The sequence below is a fragment of the Coenobita brevimanus genome, chromosome 6 (assembly GCF_032717465.1).
Source record: "Coenobita brevimanus isolate Jiangsu-jjx chromosome 6, ASM3271746v2, whole genome shotgun sequence".
NCBI lineage: Eukaryota > Metazoa > Arthropoda > Malacostraca > Decapoda > Coenobitidae > Coenobita > Coenobita brevimanus.
The window spans coordinates 52,521,713-52,535,282 of record NC_136959.1 but is presented as its reverse complement, the minus strand read 5'-3'; the positions used below and the strand labels follow the sequence as shown (position 1 = coordinate 52,535,282).

At 39.3% G+C, this 13,570-nt stretch overlaps 1 protein-coding gene across 1 annotated transcript in view; it reads left to right on the top strand.

The window, feature by feature from the left end:
• Positions 1–13,570, top strand: part of LOC145399699 (uncharacterized) — a 360,302-nt gene that overhangs the window by 150,912 nt on the left and 195,820 nt on the right. The window contains exon 10 of the mRNA XM_080272249.1: positions 2,138–2,243. Coding sequence (XP_080128375.1) covers positions 2,138–2,243 — 106 coding nt within the window. The remainder of the gene's footprint in view (positions 1–2,137; positions 2,244–13,570) is intronic.

Sequence of the window (13,570 nt, the reverse complement as noted above, 5' to 3'; positions counted from 1 at the left end):
AAACCGAACCGAAACCGAAAAAGAAAACGAAAACCATACATTCCAATAGGGAATCAGACACTTCAGTGTTCATCCATGGCTTTACCAAGGTAAATATTGAGCTAATATTTCGTTACTATATACTTTGGCATGTGTTCTCTCAATTCCTAAGACAAAATTTGGCCTTTGGGAAATTTCATTTTTTCTCCTATGTCTGCACACCACAGACACCTCCAAAAAACCACCATGAGCATTTAACGGCTGCCAGATTTAACTCCAGTCTCCACCTTTTTTCCATTCGTTGAACTGTTTCCCTTTTTCCCTTAATTGCTTCCTGCGCTTCCTGATTCCACCACCAAGTCATTTTATGTCTGAGGGCTCACATTTTCCCATCACAGGCAACATGTGTGGATTTTACCAGATTGATTTAGAAAGCCAAAGCATTTACTAACATTGCCATGTGCTCCACATTCGGTAATCATTTACAAAGTCCCAATTTGGAAGGCTTATTTTGTCTCTGTATTTTTAAATTTCCTCACATTCCTCTTTTATACATAGAATCTATTCTTGGCACCAAGTTTCCAGAGCCGGAAGTCACAGACCAGTAGTTTATGCTGTGACATACTGTCTCAAACTCTTCTCCAGTTATAATTTTGATGTCCCTGATTAACATATTATGCCTTCTGACAGGGATAAAAGCCATCTGAATTTTATTCCAACCTGACAGAAAGTTATTAGTCTGCTGTCCCTCAGACATGGTAGATCTAAACACAACCATGTCAGAGGCAGTCCCATTTATAAAATCATTCTGATTAATTATTTCTGGTGCTGTATTCACAACCACCATGGATTCCGCAAAAAGACCAACCTTGGGCTCTCCTCACTCAGCCCATGCTTAGGAGCATAAGCTGGAATGATGATACTATATACAGTACAATCCCAGCAATCCGGTATCCAGACAAACGGAATACTCAGAACAACGGGAAAATTCAAGGGCTGGTAAAAATGTCAGTAAGTTATAACTGTGCGCCAATTTGAATGGACCGCCAAACCGCCGTTTGATTGTGTCACACGAGGCTGGGGGAAGTCAGACAAAGCGAGGTGAAGGCATTTCCGGCTGATGTAAATCCCTAGCAAATCTTCTTAACCACCCCTCCTCTCCCCCTCTTTCCCCTACTTGAATTCAATCATCCTCCACACCCTCCAAAAATCACCAGTCTGCCTTTTGCCACCAGACAGTAAACAAGCTCTCTTGCTATTGTGTTCCTCTGATATACGGTAATTTGTACACTCCAAAATACCTAAAGTGCAAACTAAACGTAAGCGTATCGTGCTTACCTTGAAACAGAAGCTGGACATATGCAACAGACTTGAAAAAGGCGAACATTATAAAACACTAATGGCTGAATATAAATGTTAATAGGAATAAAAGTTTACTTTGTTGGAAGAAAAATAAATAAATAATATGCCTGCATTTCATACGTACATCATTTATTTTATTTTCTGCAAAACAGCTGAGTGGCGGGTGAGGGGTGGAGTGATGGAGGTCAGGTAGGGAAGAAGAAGAACAGTCGGAAACGTAAACAAACTCACGTGGGGGCACAGGTGTTGTGATAATTCTACAGTGCAGTCTTAACACATCATCAGTTCACTAATAAATGTTCAAGCTTTTATTTCTATATTTTATTTTTCAATTTTTATGAGTACAGTACATATAATGAATACAGTAATTCGGTAAACAATGGACTGGTGTAATTTGCAGTACTGCTAGTTGCAAGACATTGCACGCACGTGTCTTATGACCATGGTGTGTGTTTACAAGGCAGTTTTTCAGGCGGAATCTCTTAGTGTAACCCCTAATGTGACTGGTGAGTACCTGAACTGTATTTACTGCTGTGATAGCCTTTGTATAGATTTGACTTGAAAATCAGAAATACGGGAAAAATCTGTAACCGGGAAGGTAAATTCCCCAAGCCACCCGGTTAACTGGGATTGTACTGTACTGTGCTCCTGCAAGCTATTTTCTCAGCCTCATTTAATTTTTATGATTAATAATGAAGTTCACTACTTTTGCATTATATAATGAAGGATTGTGGAGATTTTGTGTGTGTGAGGGGGGAGGGATTATTATATTCTTAAGTTCTTTATTTGCCACCAGAATGCTCCAATGCTACCAACCAAAACTAATGCAGAGAGACTGGCAGGTCAGGCAAAACTACGAGAGCAGTTCCCCGTTTCAAGTGGATCACAGCACCGAACAAAAGGTTAGCAACACAACAAAAGGTTAGCAACATTGTGTTGTATCATATAGGTACATAGGTAATCTAATATGGAGGATATCCTTTATTCTGATATCAAGTCACTAATCTCCAGTATGAATTTTGAAACTTAAGGCCTTATGCTCAAACTTTACACTGAAAAGTGGAGTGGAAACCCCTAATTAGTTAAGGTCATTTTCGAAATGCCTTTGGTTGCTAGGTATGATTAGCTTGCATACCATATTTCGGAATGCATTTAGCAACTAAACCAAGGAGTTCAGCATGTGTTGGAGTCATTAGGTGCACCAAACCCACAGGTTATATGAAAGTGGGACACAGCAGGAATTTTTTCCCACCTTACCCCCTCTTGTCAGAGGGGATGGTGGTTGTATTGTTTGGTTGGGGGCTCCCAGGGCTTATGCCTGTTCCTGCAGCCTCCTTGATACTTTTGGAAGTGGTGAATGGGCGAGTCCCTTTCCCCTCCTTGCTTCCGACCATGTTTGTTTTTTTGTGAGTTGCAGTAGTTGGTGGGGATGCCCACCATCCACTCACTCGATGTAGTGCTGCTCTCGGGTGCCTGCCCTTTCCTCTCTTCCTTCTTTCCAGCCTTCCTCTTCTGCCTTTCTTTCCTTCATTCATTCCTCTTCCTTCTGTCTATGGGTAACTCGACACTGAGTGACAAGCTAAATGGTTTCTTGTACACCAGGAAACCATTTTCTACATTGGGTGGTAACCATATAATCAGATTATGGCGCATGGTGGTTTAGTGGGTGATTAAGGTGTTCCAATCAGATTGGGCCAGTGAAAGTTTGCCCTGGGCTCCTACGCTCCTCATGGAGCAACACTGGATTAGATGATGGTGATGATGATGCAGTGGCCTGTGTCCAAGTGTTCCGGATGTGTGTGGCAGTTGTTGTTGCTGACGGCTGGCTTCTTTTTGGGTCAGTCATCATTGGTCACTGCGCCAGCATGCAAGATATCCAGTTTTGGGGGCACAGCCACAGGACTTGCTCTATCAGCCCTCTGTGGAGGGGTGGGGAGGTGTTATGCCCTTCCCTTTCTGCCATGGCAGATGCCAGTGAGTGCCTTGAGCACATATTTTTAGACTTGAATGATGGTGAACTATGCCTGACCAGGATGAAGCCAGAGGAAACTCTGGTGGAGGTCCAGAGTGATTCTGACATGCAGATTAATCCTCAGAGCTGTGTATATGGGCAAAAGACTAATTCATCTAGTAGCTGGTTCTCCCCGAAGTTTCTCTTAGAATAGCTGGCACTCATACATCATTTCATCCAGTGATGTGAGCAATTAGAGGTCGTGGGATTGAAACGTCCTCAGTCTATTCACAGACTTAGATGGGTGTGTCTGTGCTTTCTTGAAAGATGCTGGTGGCAGTTGGTGCAAGCTGCCTTCCCCCCCCCCCCCTCTCTCTCTCTCATACACACACACACACACACACACACGAACAACCGGAGAGAGAGGACGTCCCAGGCATCGCTCCTAACCTTGAGTAGTTTCAGGAATTTTGTCTGTCCTGTCTCCTAGGGTCTTTCTTTAAATTTAAAATAATGAAAGTTGGTAGACTACCTAAAATGTAAAGATTTGTTGGCAATAGTATACATGAATGTTTGTGGCTTATTCGGTAACAGCTGTTTGGGTACTTTACCGGTACGTTAAACATGGCCGAAAATGTAAACAATGAGGGAATGGAATTTCAAGGATTTGATTCTAATACTAATGTCATGGACCTGGTGAAAACATTAATTATGAGGATTAGTGAACTCGAAAAAAAAGTAGAGAATCTAGTGATAAAGGATGTGTCAGGAAATACGGAAACCACCATACAGAGTCTAATCCAGTCCAACGAAACAGCCAATGAAGAGATTAAGAATTTGAAGAGGGAAAATGTTGAACTGAGGAGGAAACTTGAAGAGAGTACTAATAAAACGGAGAAGGTGAGTAATGTACTAGAAGAACACAAGGCAAAGTGGGCACACATAGAAGAAGAACAGAAAGAAGTGGTCAGCTTAAGAGAGATCATCCAGGAAGAAAGGGAAATGAACAAGAAAGAAATGGAAGAAAATGTAGTGAAAATACTGAAGAAAAAAGAGAAAATAGTGAGAGAAACTGTAGAAAGGAACAGATGTGTGGTAGTATTTGGAAACAGGGAAGAGGAAGAAAAGGTTAGGTTCGTAAGACTCGAGAGAGACACGAACATGGTGAGAGGAATATTAGGCAAGATTGACTCCGAAGGAGACAAGTGGGTAAAAGAAATTGAGGAAGTAAGGAGGATAGGGCCTTATAAGAAAGGGGAAACAAGACCAATGAGAGTCAAGTTTACATCAGAAAGTGTAATAAATGAGATACTTAAAGTGACCTGGAAATTAAGCAAAGAGGCGGGGATGGAAAATATTATAATAAGAAAAGATCTGAATGAAGAAGAAAGAGGAGTTTTAAAATCATTAAAGGAAGAAGTAAAGGAAAAAAATGATAAGAGGACAGAGGAAGAACGTAATACTTTTTTTTGGAGAGTATTGGATATGAAAGTAAGGAAATGGTATTTAAGGAAATAGAAGTGAAGGAAACTAGAGGGGATGGTTGTGAAAGATCAGAAGTTGAGGAAGTGGTACGGACAGAGAGTAGGAGAGAAGAGGGTATTAATAATGTCAAAAATAATTTGAAGGTGATATATACTAATGTTGATGGTTTCATATCGACAAGGATCGAAATTAATGATTTCTTGAGAGAACATGAACCTGATGTCATGTGCTTTGTAGAGATCAAATTAAGAGAAGATATTGATGTTCATTTGGGAGATGGTAAATACAAACTGTGGAGAAAAGACAGAAAAGAAAAAAAGGGAGGAGGAGTGATGATAGCAGTGAAGAACAACATAAATGTAGATACTGTGGAAATGGGAGAAGGCAGGGCTGAAGTGATATATATGAAATTAGAAACTGGAGAGAATGTTAAGAGAGATATGGCGGTAGTGTATGTTCCCCCAAAGACGAGAGCATGGAAGGATGACGAATACCATGAGATGTTGTCAGGTATGGCTAGCTACTTGCAAAAAATAATTGAGAAAAGCAATAATATAATTTTGGTGGGTGACTTTAATTGTAAAGAGGTGAACTGGGAGGAATGGTACTCGGGAGGCGGCGAGGATTCGTGGGGTACTATGTTATTAAATATAATAATGAATAATGTGATGACGCAGTGGGTCAAAGAAGAGACACGGTTTCGAGGTGAGGACACACCAGCAAGGTTAGATTTACTGTTCACCAAAGAACCCGATGTAATAGAATCATTAGAATATCTCTGTCTTTTGGGAAAACGTGATCACGTGGTCATTGAGTTCCAGATGTTAATAGGAAACGTCGAGCCAAGAGACGAGCTTCATAGACAGGGAAGATACAACTTTGGGAAAGCAAATTTTACAGGATTGTGAAACTTTTTTGAAAATGCGGATTGGAGAAAATTCAGAGAAACAAGAGAGATACAGAGGAAGTGGGATATCTTTCTAGACCTCTATGATTTGGGAGTGGAAAAATTTGTACCAAGAGTAAGAGGGAAAGAAAACAGGAAAAAGGAGTGGTTTAATAGAAGGTGTATGATAGCCAAAAAAGAGAGAGATAAGGCATGGAACAATTGGAGAAAGAGAGGTAACGACAGAACAAAGGAAGAATATAAAAGAACAAGAAACGAATACACAAGAATACGTAGGGAAGAAAAAAGGAATTTTGAAAAAGGTATAATTGACAAATGCAAGGATGAACCCAAACTGTTTTATAGATTTGTTAATGGCAAACTGAAACAAAAGGAAGGAATCACCAAGCTGAAAGTAGATGGAGAGGTCTTTAAGGATGCGGCAATGCAAGCAGAAATAATGAACAAACGTTTCCAGTCAGTTTTCACTAAAGAAAAGGAGCTTGTGGAAGGGGAGGGAGTGATTAGAAATGTTCCGGTGATGAAAGATATAAAAGTGGAGGTGTAGGAAGTGTATAAATTACTGGAAACTCAAGATGTAAGGAAAGCCCCAAGACCTGATGGAATTTCTAATTGGGTACTGAAGGAATGCAGAGAACAACTGGTGGATAAAATTCACAGCTTAATTGTATGCTCACTGGAAGAGGGGAAAGTGCCAAAAGAATGGAAGAGGGCAAATGTGGTACCAATTTACAAGGGAGGAAACAGGGAAGAGCCCCTGAATTATAGACCAGTGTCTTTAACCAGCATGGTCGCAAAATTGTGTGAGAGAATCCTGAAAGACAGATGGATAAAATATCTGGAAGAGATGAATATTTTGGCTGAATGTCAGTTTGGATTCAGAAGTGGAAGGTCATGTGTTTCTAACTTGTTGAGCATTTACTCAAGAGCGATTGACGTGGTACAGGAGAGAGATGGTTGGGTGGATTGTGTGTACTTAGAGAAGGCCTTTGACAAGGTACCTCATAAGAGACTAATGTGGAAACTAGAATATATAGGAGGACTGAAGGGGAAACTTCTGGAATGGATGAGAGACTTTTTGAGAGACAGACAAATGAGGACAGTAATAAAGGATAGGATGTCTGGATGGAGGGAAGTAACAAGTGGAGTCCCTCAAGGCTCAGTGTTGGCGCCAGTAATGTTCCTGATTTATGTAAATGATATGGTAGATGGAGTGAACAGTTATGCAAGTCTGTTTGCTGATGATGTAAAGATCTTGAGGAAGATAGAGGTTGAGGAGGATTGTAAAATACTGCAGGAGGATTTGGATAGGATACACAATTGGAGCCGGATGTGGGAAATGAAATTTAATGTAAAGAAATGTAAAATATTGGAAATGGGTAAAAGTACCAGGAGGCCATCACTGAATTATTTGTTGGGTAATGAATTAATCACAAAAAGGAGAGAAGAGAAAGATTTGGAGTGCTGGTCCAAGATAGTTTGTCACCAGAAAAGCACTTTAACAAGATAGTTGGAGAGACTTATAAACTCTTGACTAACATAAGAGTAGCATTTCATTATATGGATGAGGAGATGATGAAAAAATTGATAGTGGCCATGATCCACCCCAGGTTAGAATATGCAGCAGTAGTGTGGTCCCCACACAAAAAGAAAGATATAAACAAGATTGAGAGACTACAAAGAACAGCAACCAAGATGGTGCCCAGTCTGACAACCTGTCATACAGAGAGAGGCTGGAAAAACTGGATTTGCCTTCGTTAGAGGAAAGGAGAAAAAGGGGAGACATGATTGCAGTGTTCAGGACCATGGTGGGAGTAGATAAAATTGACAAAGAAGATCTGTTTGTATGGGATAAGAGAGCAACAAGAGGACATGGAATGAAATTGAAAAATTCAAGCTGCTTGAAGGATATCAAGAAATATAGCTTTCCTTACAGAAGTATAGACTTATGGAATAGCCTGGACAAAGAGATCATCCAGTCTAAAAACTTAAACGAGTTTAAAGCTAAATTTGACTTATTGAGAAACAGCGACGGAAACCCACGAGCATAGTACATTCCGTGTATATCACAATTAGGTATATTAGGTAAATACTTAAATATTAGGAACGACTTAGACAAAGAGGTGGTGCATGAGAAAAACATTCATGTGTGTAAAGGTAGACTTGATAAATGTGGATATGGAGACAGGACAACACGAGCATTGCTCAATTCCTGTATACTACAAATAGGTAAATACAAATAGGTAAATACACACACACACACACACACACACACACACACACACACACACACACACACACACACACACACACACACACACACCGAGAGAGAGCAGACGCATGTCGATATCGCTCTGTACCTGACCAACTTGGCCAGCGGCATTACCTAAATAAGTATCTTTATATGAGTCAAGCTCTGTACAAGGTTAGACTAAATGGTGTCCTAATATAAAAAAGAAGAAGTTTTAAGTAAGACTTGGTCAAACAGAAAAGTAAGCAAGCAGCGCAAGAATGCACACAAGCAGCTGATTGTTATTTAGTCTACAATCTGCCCCAAGGAATGTAAGTACTGTACTATATGCACTTTTAGTACTGCAAAATGACCACATACTTTAGTAAAGCAAATTTGGAAAAGAAAAGGGATAAAAGTAGAAAGCAGGATGATGATTTCTACCAAGAACTGGTTGAAATGGAGACTCACAACAAACTGGTTGAACGTGTACACTGGTTAGAGACGGCTCTTCAAAATGAGATTGATGAAATTAAGAAACAGATGCACTTGCAAAAGGAAGAAATAGAAAAATTCGGAAAGGAAGTCAACAAGAAAGACACAACCATAAATGAGCTAACAGTTGAAGTGGGTACACTTAGAAGGAAAATTAGTGAAATGGCAAGTACAGTAGTCAACCATGAGAGTATTATGGAGGAGTTCAAAAATGATACAGAGACAATTAGGCGAGTAAGCAGTCTGATAGATCAGAGCAGTGATATTGAGGAGAAGATAACACAGGTGAATGAAGCTGTGCAAAGCTACAAAAATGATGTGGAAACCACTTATGCTGAAATGGTGAAAGTAAAGAAAGACTTGGAAACAAGGGTGGAAGAAAAAAGCATTAAAAAGGAATTGAAAAGAATAATCCAAAATAATCCTAAGTTAGTCAGAGATTCAGTAGATATTAACAAATCTATAGTAATCACTGGTATAGAAAAGGAAGAAGTAAAAAAACAAGATCTCAAGAGACAAAAAGGAGATGGCAAATGTAATGGGTATATTGAAAGAAGTATCAGAGGAAATCTGTCGTAAAGACATAGAGGAATACAAAAGGTTAGGGAAATATGAGGAAAGCAAGTTAAGACCCCTAAAGGTAACCTTCCAGAGTGTAAACACCGTGGAGGAGATACTAAAAAATGCCAAGAATCTTATGGAAAAAGAGGAGTTCAAAAATGTATGGGTAAAAAGATGCCTAACACAAGAGGATCTGGAATTACTGAAAGAGAAGAGGGAGGAAGCAAAAAAATGAGGGAAGATCAGAGGAGGAGGAGAATACATTTTTTTACAAAGTAATTGGATTGCAGGTACGAAAGTGGTACATAAACAGGAGGGAATAAAAAGGAGGAAGGTAGTAGAACCAAATCATGACAAGTATATAAACAAGATGATTAAGTTGATGTACTCAAATGTGGATGGAATGGTATCTAAATTATTAGAGATGAATGATTATGTTAGAGAAAATGAACCACATATAATATACCTAACTGAAACAAAATTAACACCAAGGATATCGAATGACATCCTAAACTTAGAGGAATATAATATATGGAGAAGAGATAGGAACTTAAAAAAGGAGGAGGAATTATAATATTAACTAAGAAAAATATAAAAGTCAAAGAAACAGAATTAGAAATACCCTCACAAGTAGAACTAATTGCAGTAGTAGATAAATACATCTGAAGGGAAAGTAATTGTAGCCAATTTGTACATGCCACCCAGATCAAACACATGGGAAAGAGACGAATATGAGGACCTGGCGAAGAGTACAATTCAGAGTTTAAGAGCATTACTACATAAAATGGAAGAGAAATAGAAAAGAATTATACTAACTGGAGATTTTAATACAAATATAAATTGGAATACTCTAGATATAATAAGCCAAGAACGCTGTTGGGACCAAAAACTCCTGGATCTTGTGCAAGAGTTTTTCCTAACGCAACATGTAAGGGAAAGCACCAGAAAAAGAGGACTCGATGTGCCGTCAATGCTAGATCTCATATTTACTAGGCAGGAAAACGATATTGACAATTTAATATATCACCCTTCATTTGGCAAAAGCGACCATGCAGTACTAAATTGCAATTTCAGGATTGCATGTGACAGATAACAGCAATGAAAGTTACAAAAAGAGCCTAAACTATAAAAAGGGAAAGTATCATGACCTAAAGAAGTACTTCTTAGAAATTCTTTGGGAAAAGGAGCTTAGAGGACAAGATTTAAATGCTATATATGAAAAATTCTGTGAACTTTATGAAATAGGAGTAAAGAAGTACATCCCACAGCACAAAGAAGCAGAAAAGAAAATAAAGAAATGGTTCAATACAGAATGTAAAAAATCAAAAGAAAAAAGAGATTTGTTGTGGAATAGATACAGAAGACACAATAGTGAAAGGGCATATAATAATTACAAACTGGCAAGAAATGATTATACAAGAATAAGGAGGGAAGCCCAAAAACAGTTTGAGGAGAATATCATAAATAAAAGTAGTGATCAACCAAAGCTATTTTACAGCTACATCAGAAGCAAAACCAAAGTAAAAGATAAAATACAATCCATTACGGACGATGGAATCACCTATACACAAGAGAAGGATATTTGTGAAGCATTAAACAAGAATTTCCTCCGTTTTTACAGAAGAAAAAAATTTTGAGAGGGATTATGCGGAACTTGCGTGCCCACACATACTGCCAGATATACAAACATCAGAAAAAGAAATACAAGAGGAGCTAAGTAAATTAGACAAATTAAAAGCAAATGGTCCTGATGAAATTTCATGTTGGGTGCTTCGTGAATGTGCAAAGGAGTTAAGTAAACCATTATTTTTAATTTTCAAGAAATCCTTGAGTCAAGGTAAACTACCTGATATTTGGAAGAAAGCAAACATTGTTCCCTTATTCAAGAAAGGGAATAGACAAAATCCACTTAACTACCGACCAGTATCACTAACCAGTGTTGTAAGCAAGGTATTAGAAAAGCTTATAAGAAAAGCTTGGGTAAATCACCTTGAAGAACACAGTATGATAACAGAAAGACAGTTTGGTTTCAGAAAAGGAAAATCATGTGTTACTAATCTGTTGAGCTACTATGACAGAGTAACAGACACATTACAGGAAAGAGAAGGATGGGTGGACAGTATCTATCCAGATGTAAAATCTCTGAGGACTACGGCCGGCTAGTTGACATGTTCAAACATTTGTTATCGTGGCCACTGGGCTCAAGCCACAAGCAGGAAGTAGGCTGTAACCTACAACCAGAGCTAAAATATCCGTCCGCTCCTGTACTGAATGGTCAGAATCGCGTGCTCATCTGATCTCTCCCAGTGAACCTCCAACACTTGAGTAATACAACTGTAACCCACAAGCAACGTCCATACGCATCCTCACCCAATGTCCAAAGTCGCACGGCCACTTGGTTAAGTTTTTCCTAACTTCCCCTGAGACTGTAACACAGACTGCACACCACGAGTACATGTTCGTTGACAGCGGCTGTCCGCCTTTCTACGGAGTGTTGAAAGTCCTCCGGTCACCGTGAGTTGTGTTTACATATGGTCACTCGGCGTCTAACAGACCGCAAGCCACAAGTAAATGTATAGTAAAAGCGCCCGTCTGCCTAGTGACAGAAGGGGGAAAATCCCGCCCACAGCCTCGCTTCTCCCCCCTTCCCGTCCCTCCTCAATACCCTCCTGGCTTCCCTCTCACTGCTTCAGTCCCTACCCTCCTCCATGGCAGTAACACTGACTCATGAGTTTTTAAATTTTTTAACAATTTTTTCGACTACTATTGGCTGTATCGAAATTCCACAAAATCCACGAGACAGCTCATGAAATTCTGCATCTAGACATATGCTTAACACATGGAAGGTGCTGGCAGAATTTTTCACAAGGCTAGTGGGAAGTAATATGAAGGTAAGTTTTACTCCTGAACACTTTATTCTCACTGCAGTTTTGTACTTTTACTTATCAGTTTTATGTGTTTTTATTCACTAGTTTTATAATATAAACACCAGCGAAGATGATGGTATACCATTTATACCAACATAACCAACTTCCTGTGGCATGTTTGGCTGTGGGATTTTTTTTTGAGACCCAGGAGCAATCACTCGTCACAGATAACTGATTTTCAGATTGTCTTCAGGTTTTTTGTGGATGTTTTTTGTTTATGCATTGTTTTCTTGATGTTCATCATTAATATGGATACACCTATGTGTGTCTTGATGTCGTAGTTTGGCAGAATGACCGGAAAACAGTGCCAAAATTAGGAGGGGTACTGTACGTAGAGTAGTGTATAGGTAGGGTGTTTTTTGGTTTTCATTTTTTTTCATTTTTCATTTTTTTTTTTTTAGCATTACTTTGGATATTCCCATGCGTGTTTTGTCTTAATATGGCAGATTGACCTGAAAACAGTGCCAAAATTAGGAGTAGTACTGTATATACTGTGAGTCCTCGATATACAAAAGGGATAGGCACCAAAAAAAACTTTCGTAACGTGAAATTTCATATATCGGAACGATTTTCCCCATTGAAATATACATAGAAAGGGGGTGGATGCATTCCAGGACCCCATTGGACCCCCCACATAAACTTTACCCCTCCTATTTTGAAGTATCCAATACACATATACGGTACTATACTATTGTACAGATATTAAAAAATAAAACATACAACTAATTACTGTAGTATTAGACGGTGCAAGGCCTAAAGCTCGCCTAATCTCTGAGACTTCCTGCCCCTCCTTGTGGCGTCTTATTATTTCCAATTTCCTCTCGAGTGAGAGTACGATGCTGTTTCTTCCTTGCAACTGGTTCCCCGGATGCTGGAGATGATGCAGGGTGCTTGGGAGGCATGGTGAAAATACAAAAAGGTGAAGAACAACGAAAAACAGTGTAACTTACAGCGAAGCTGAGAGGAGAGGACGGACGGGACCCGACTGAAAAGCATGCGAAAATGTTTTTACTCGTTTGCTCGCCGCAAGTGAGCGCAGCGCTGTGCAGCGCACCCATTTTGAATTTTTCGTATTTCCTTTCGTATCGCTTTTTGTACCATTGAGACAGAGGCTAAATATTGTGGAATTTGTCCTGCATTCATCGTTTTCATACCATCGATGATTCTTACAACGAGTTTTCGTATACCGTGGGCTCACTGTAGTGTATAGGTATGGTGTTTTTTTGGTTTTCAGTTTGTGTGTGTGTTTTTTTTCATGGTTTTCTTGGTGTTTAGCATTTTTTCTGGATATTCCTATGTGTGTTTTGATGACTGAATATGAAAGATTGACTAAACAGTGCAAAAATTAGGGGGGATACTGTACATGCACAAGTTTATAGGTCAGGTGTTTTTTGGTTTTCAGTGGTTTATTTCATGGTTTTCTTGGCATTGAAAATTGTTTAGAATAATTCTGTTTATGTTTTGGTGTCAAATTATGGTAGAATGACCGGAAAACACTGCCAAAATTAGGAGGGATACTGTACACCTAGTAGTGTATAGGTAGGGTGCTTTTTGGTTTTCAGTGGTTTTTCTGCATGGTTTTCTTGGTGTTTAGCATTACTTTGGATATTCCTGTGTGTGTTTTCTTGGTGTTTAGCATTAGTTTGGGTTGTCCTATGTGTGTTTTCTTGGTG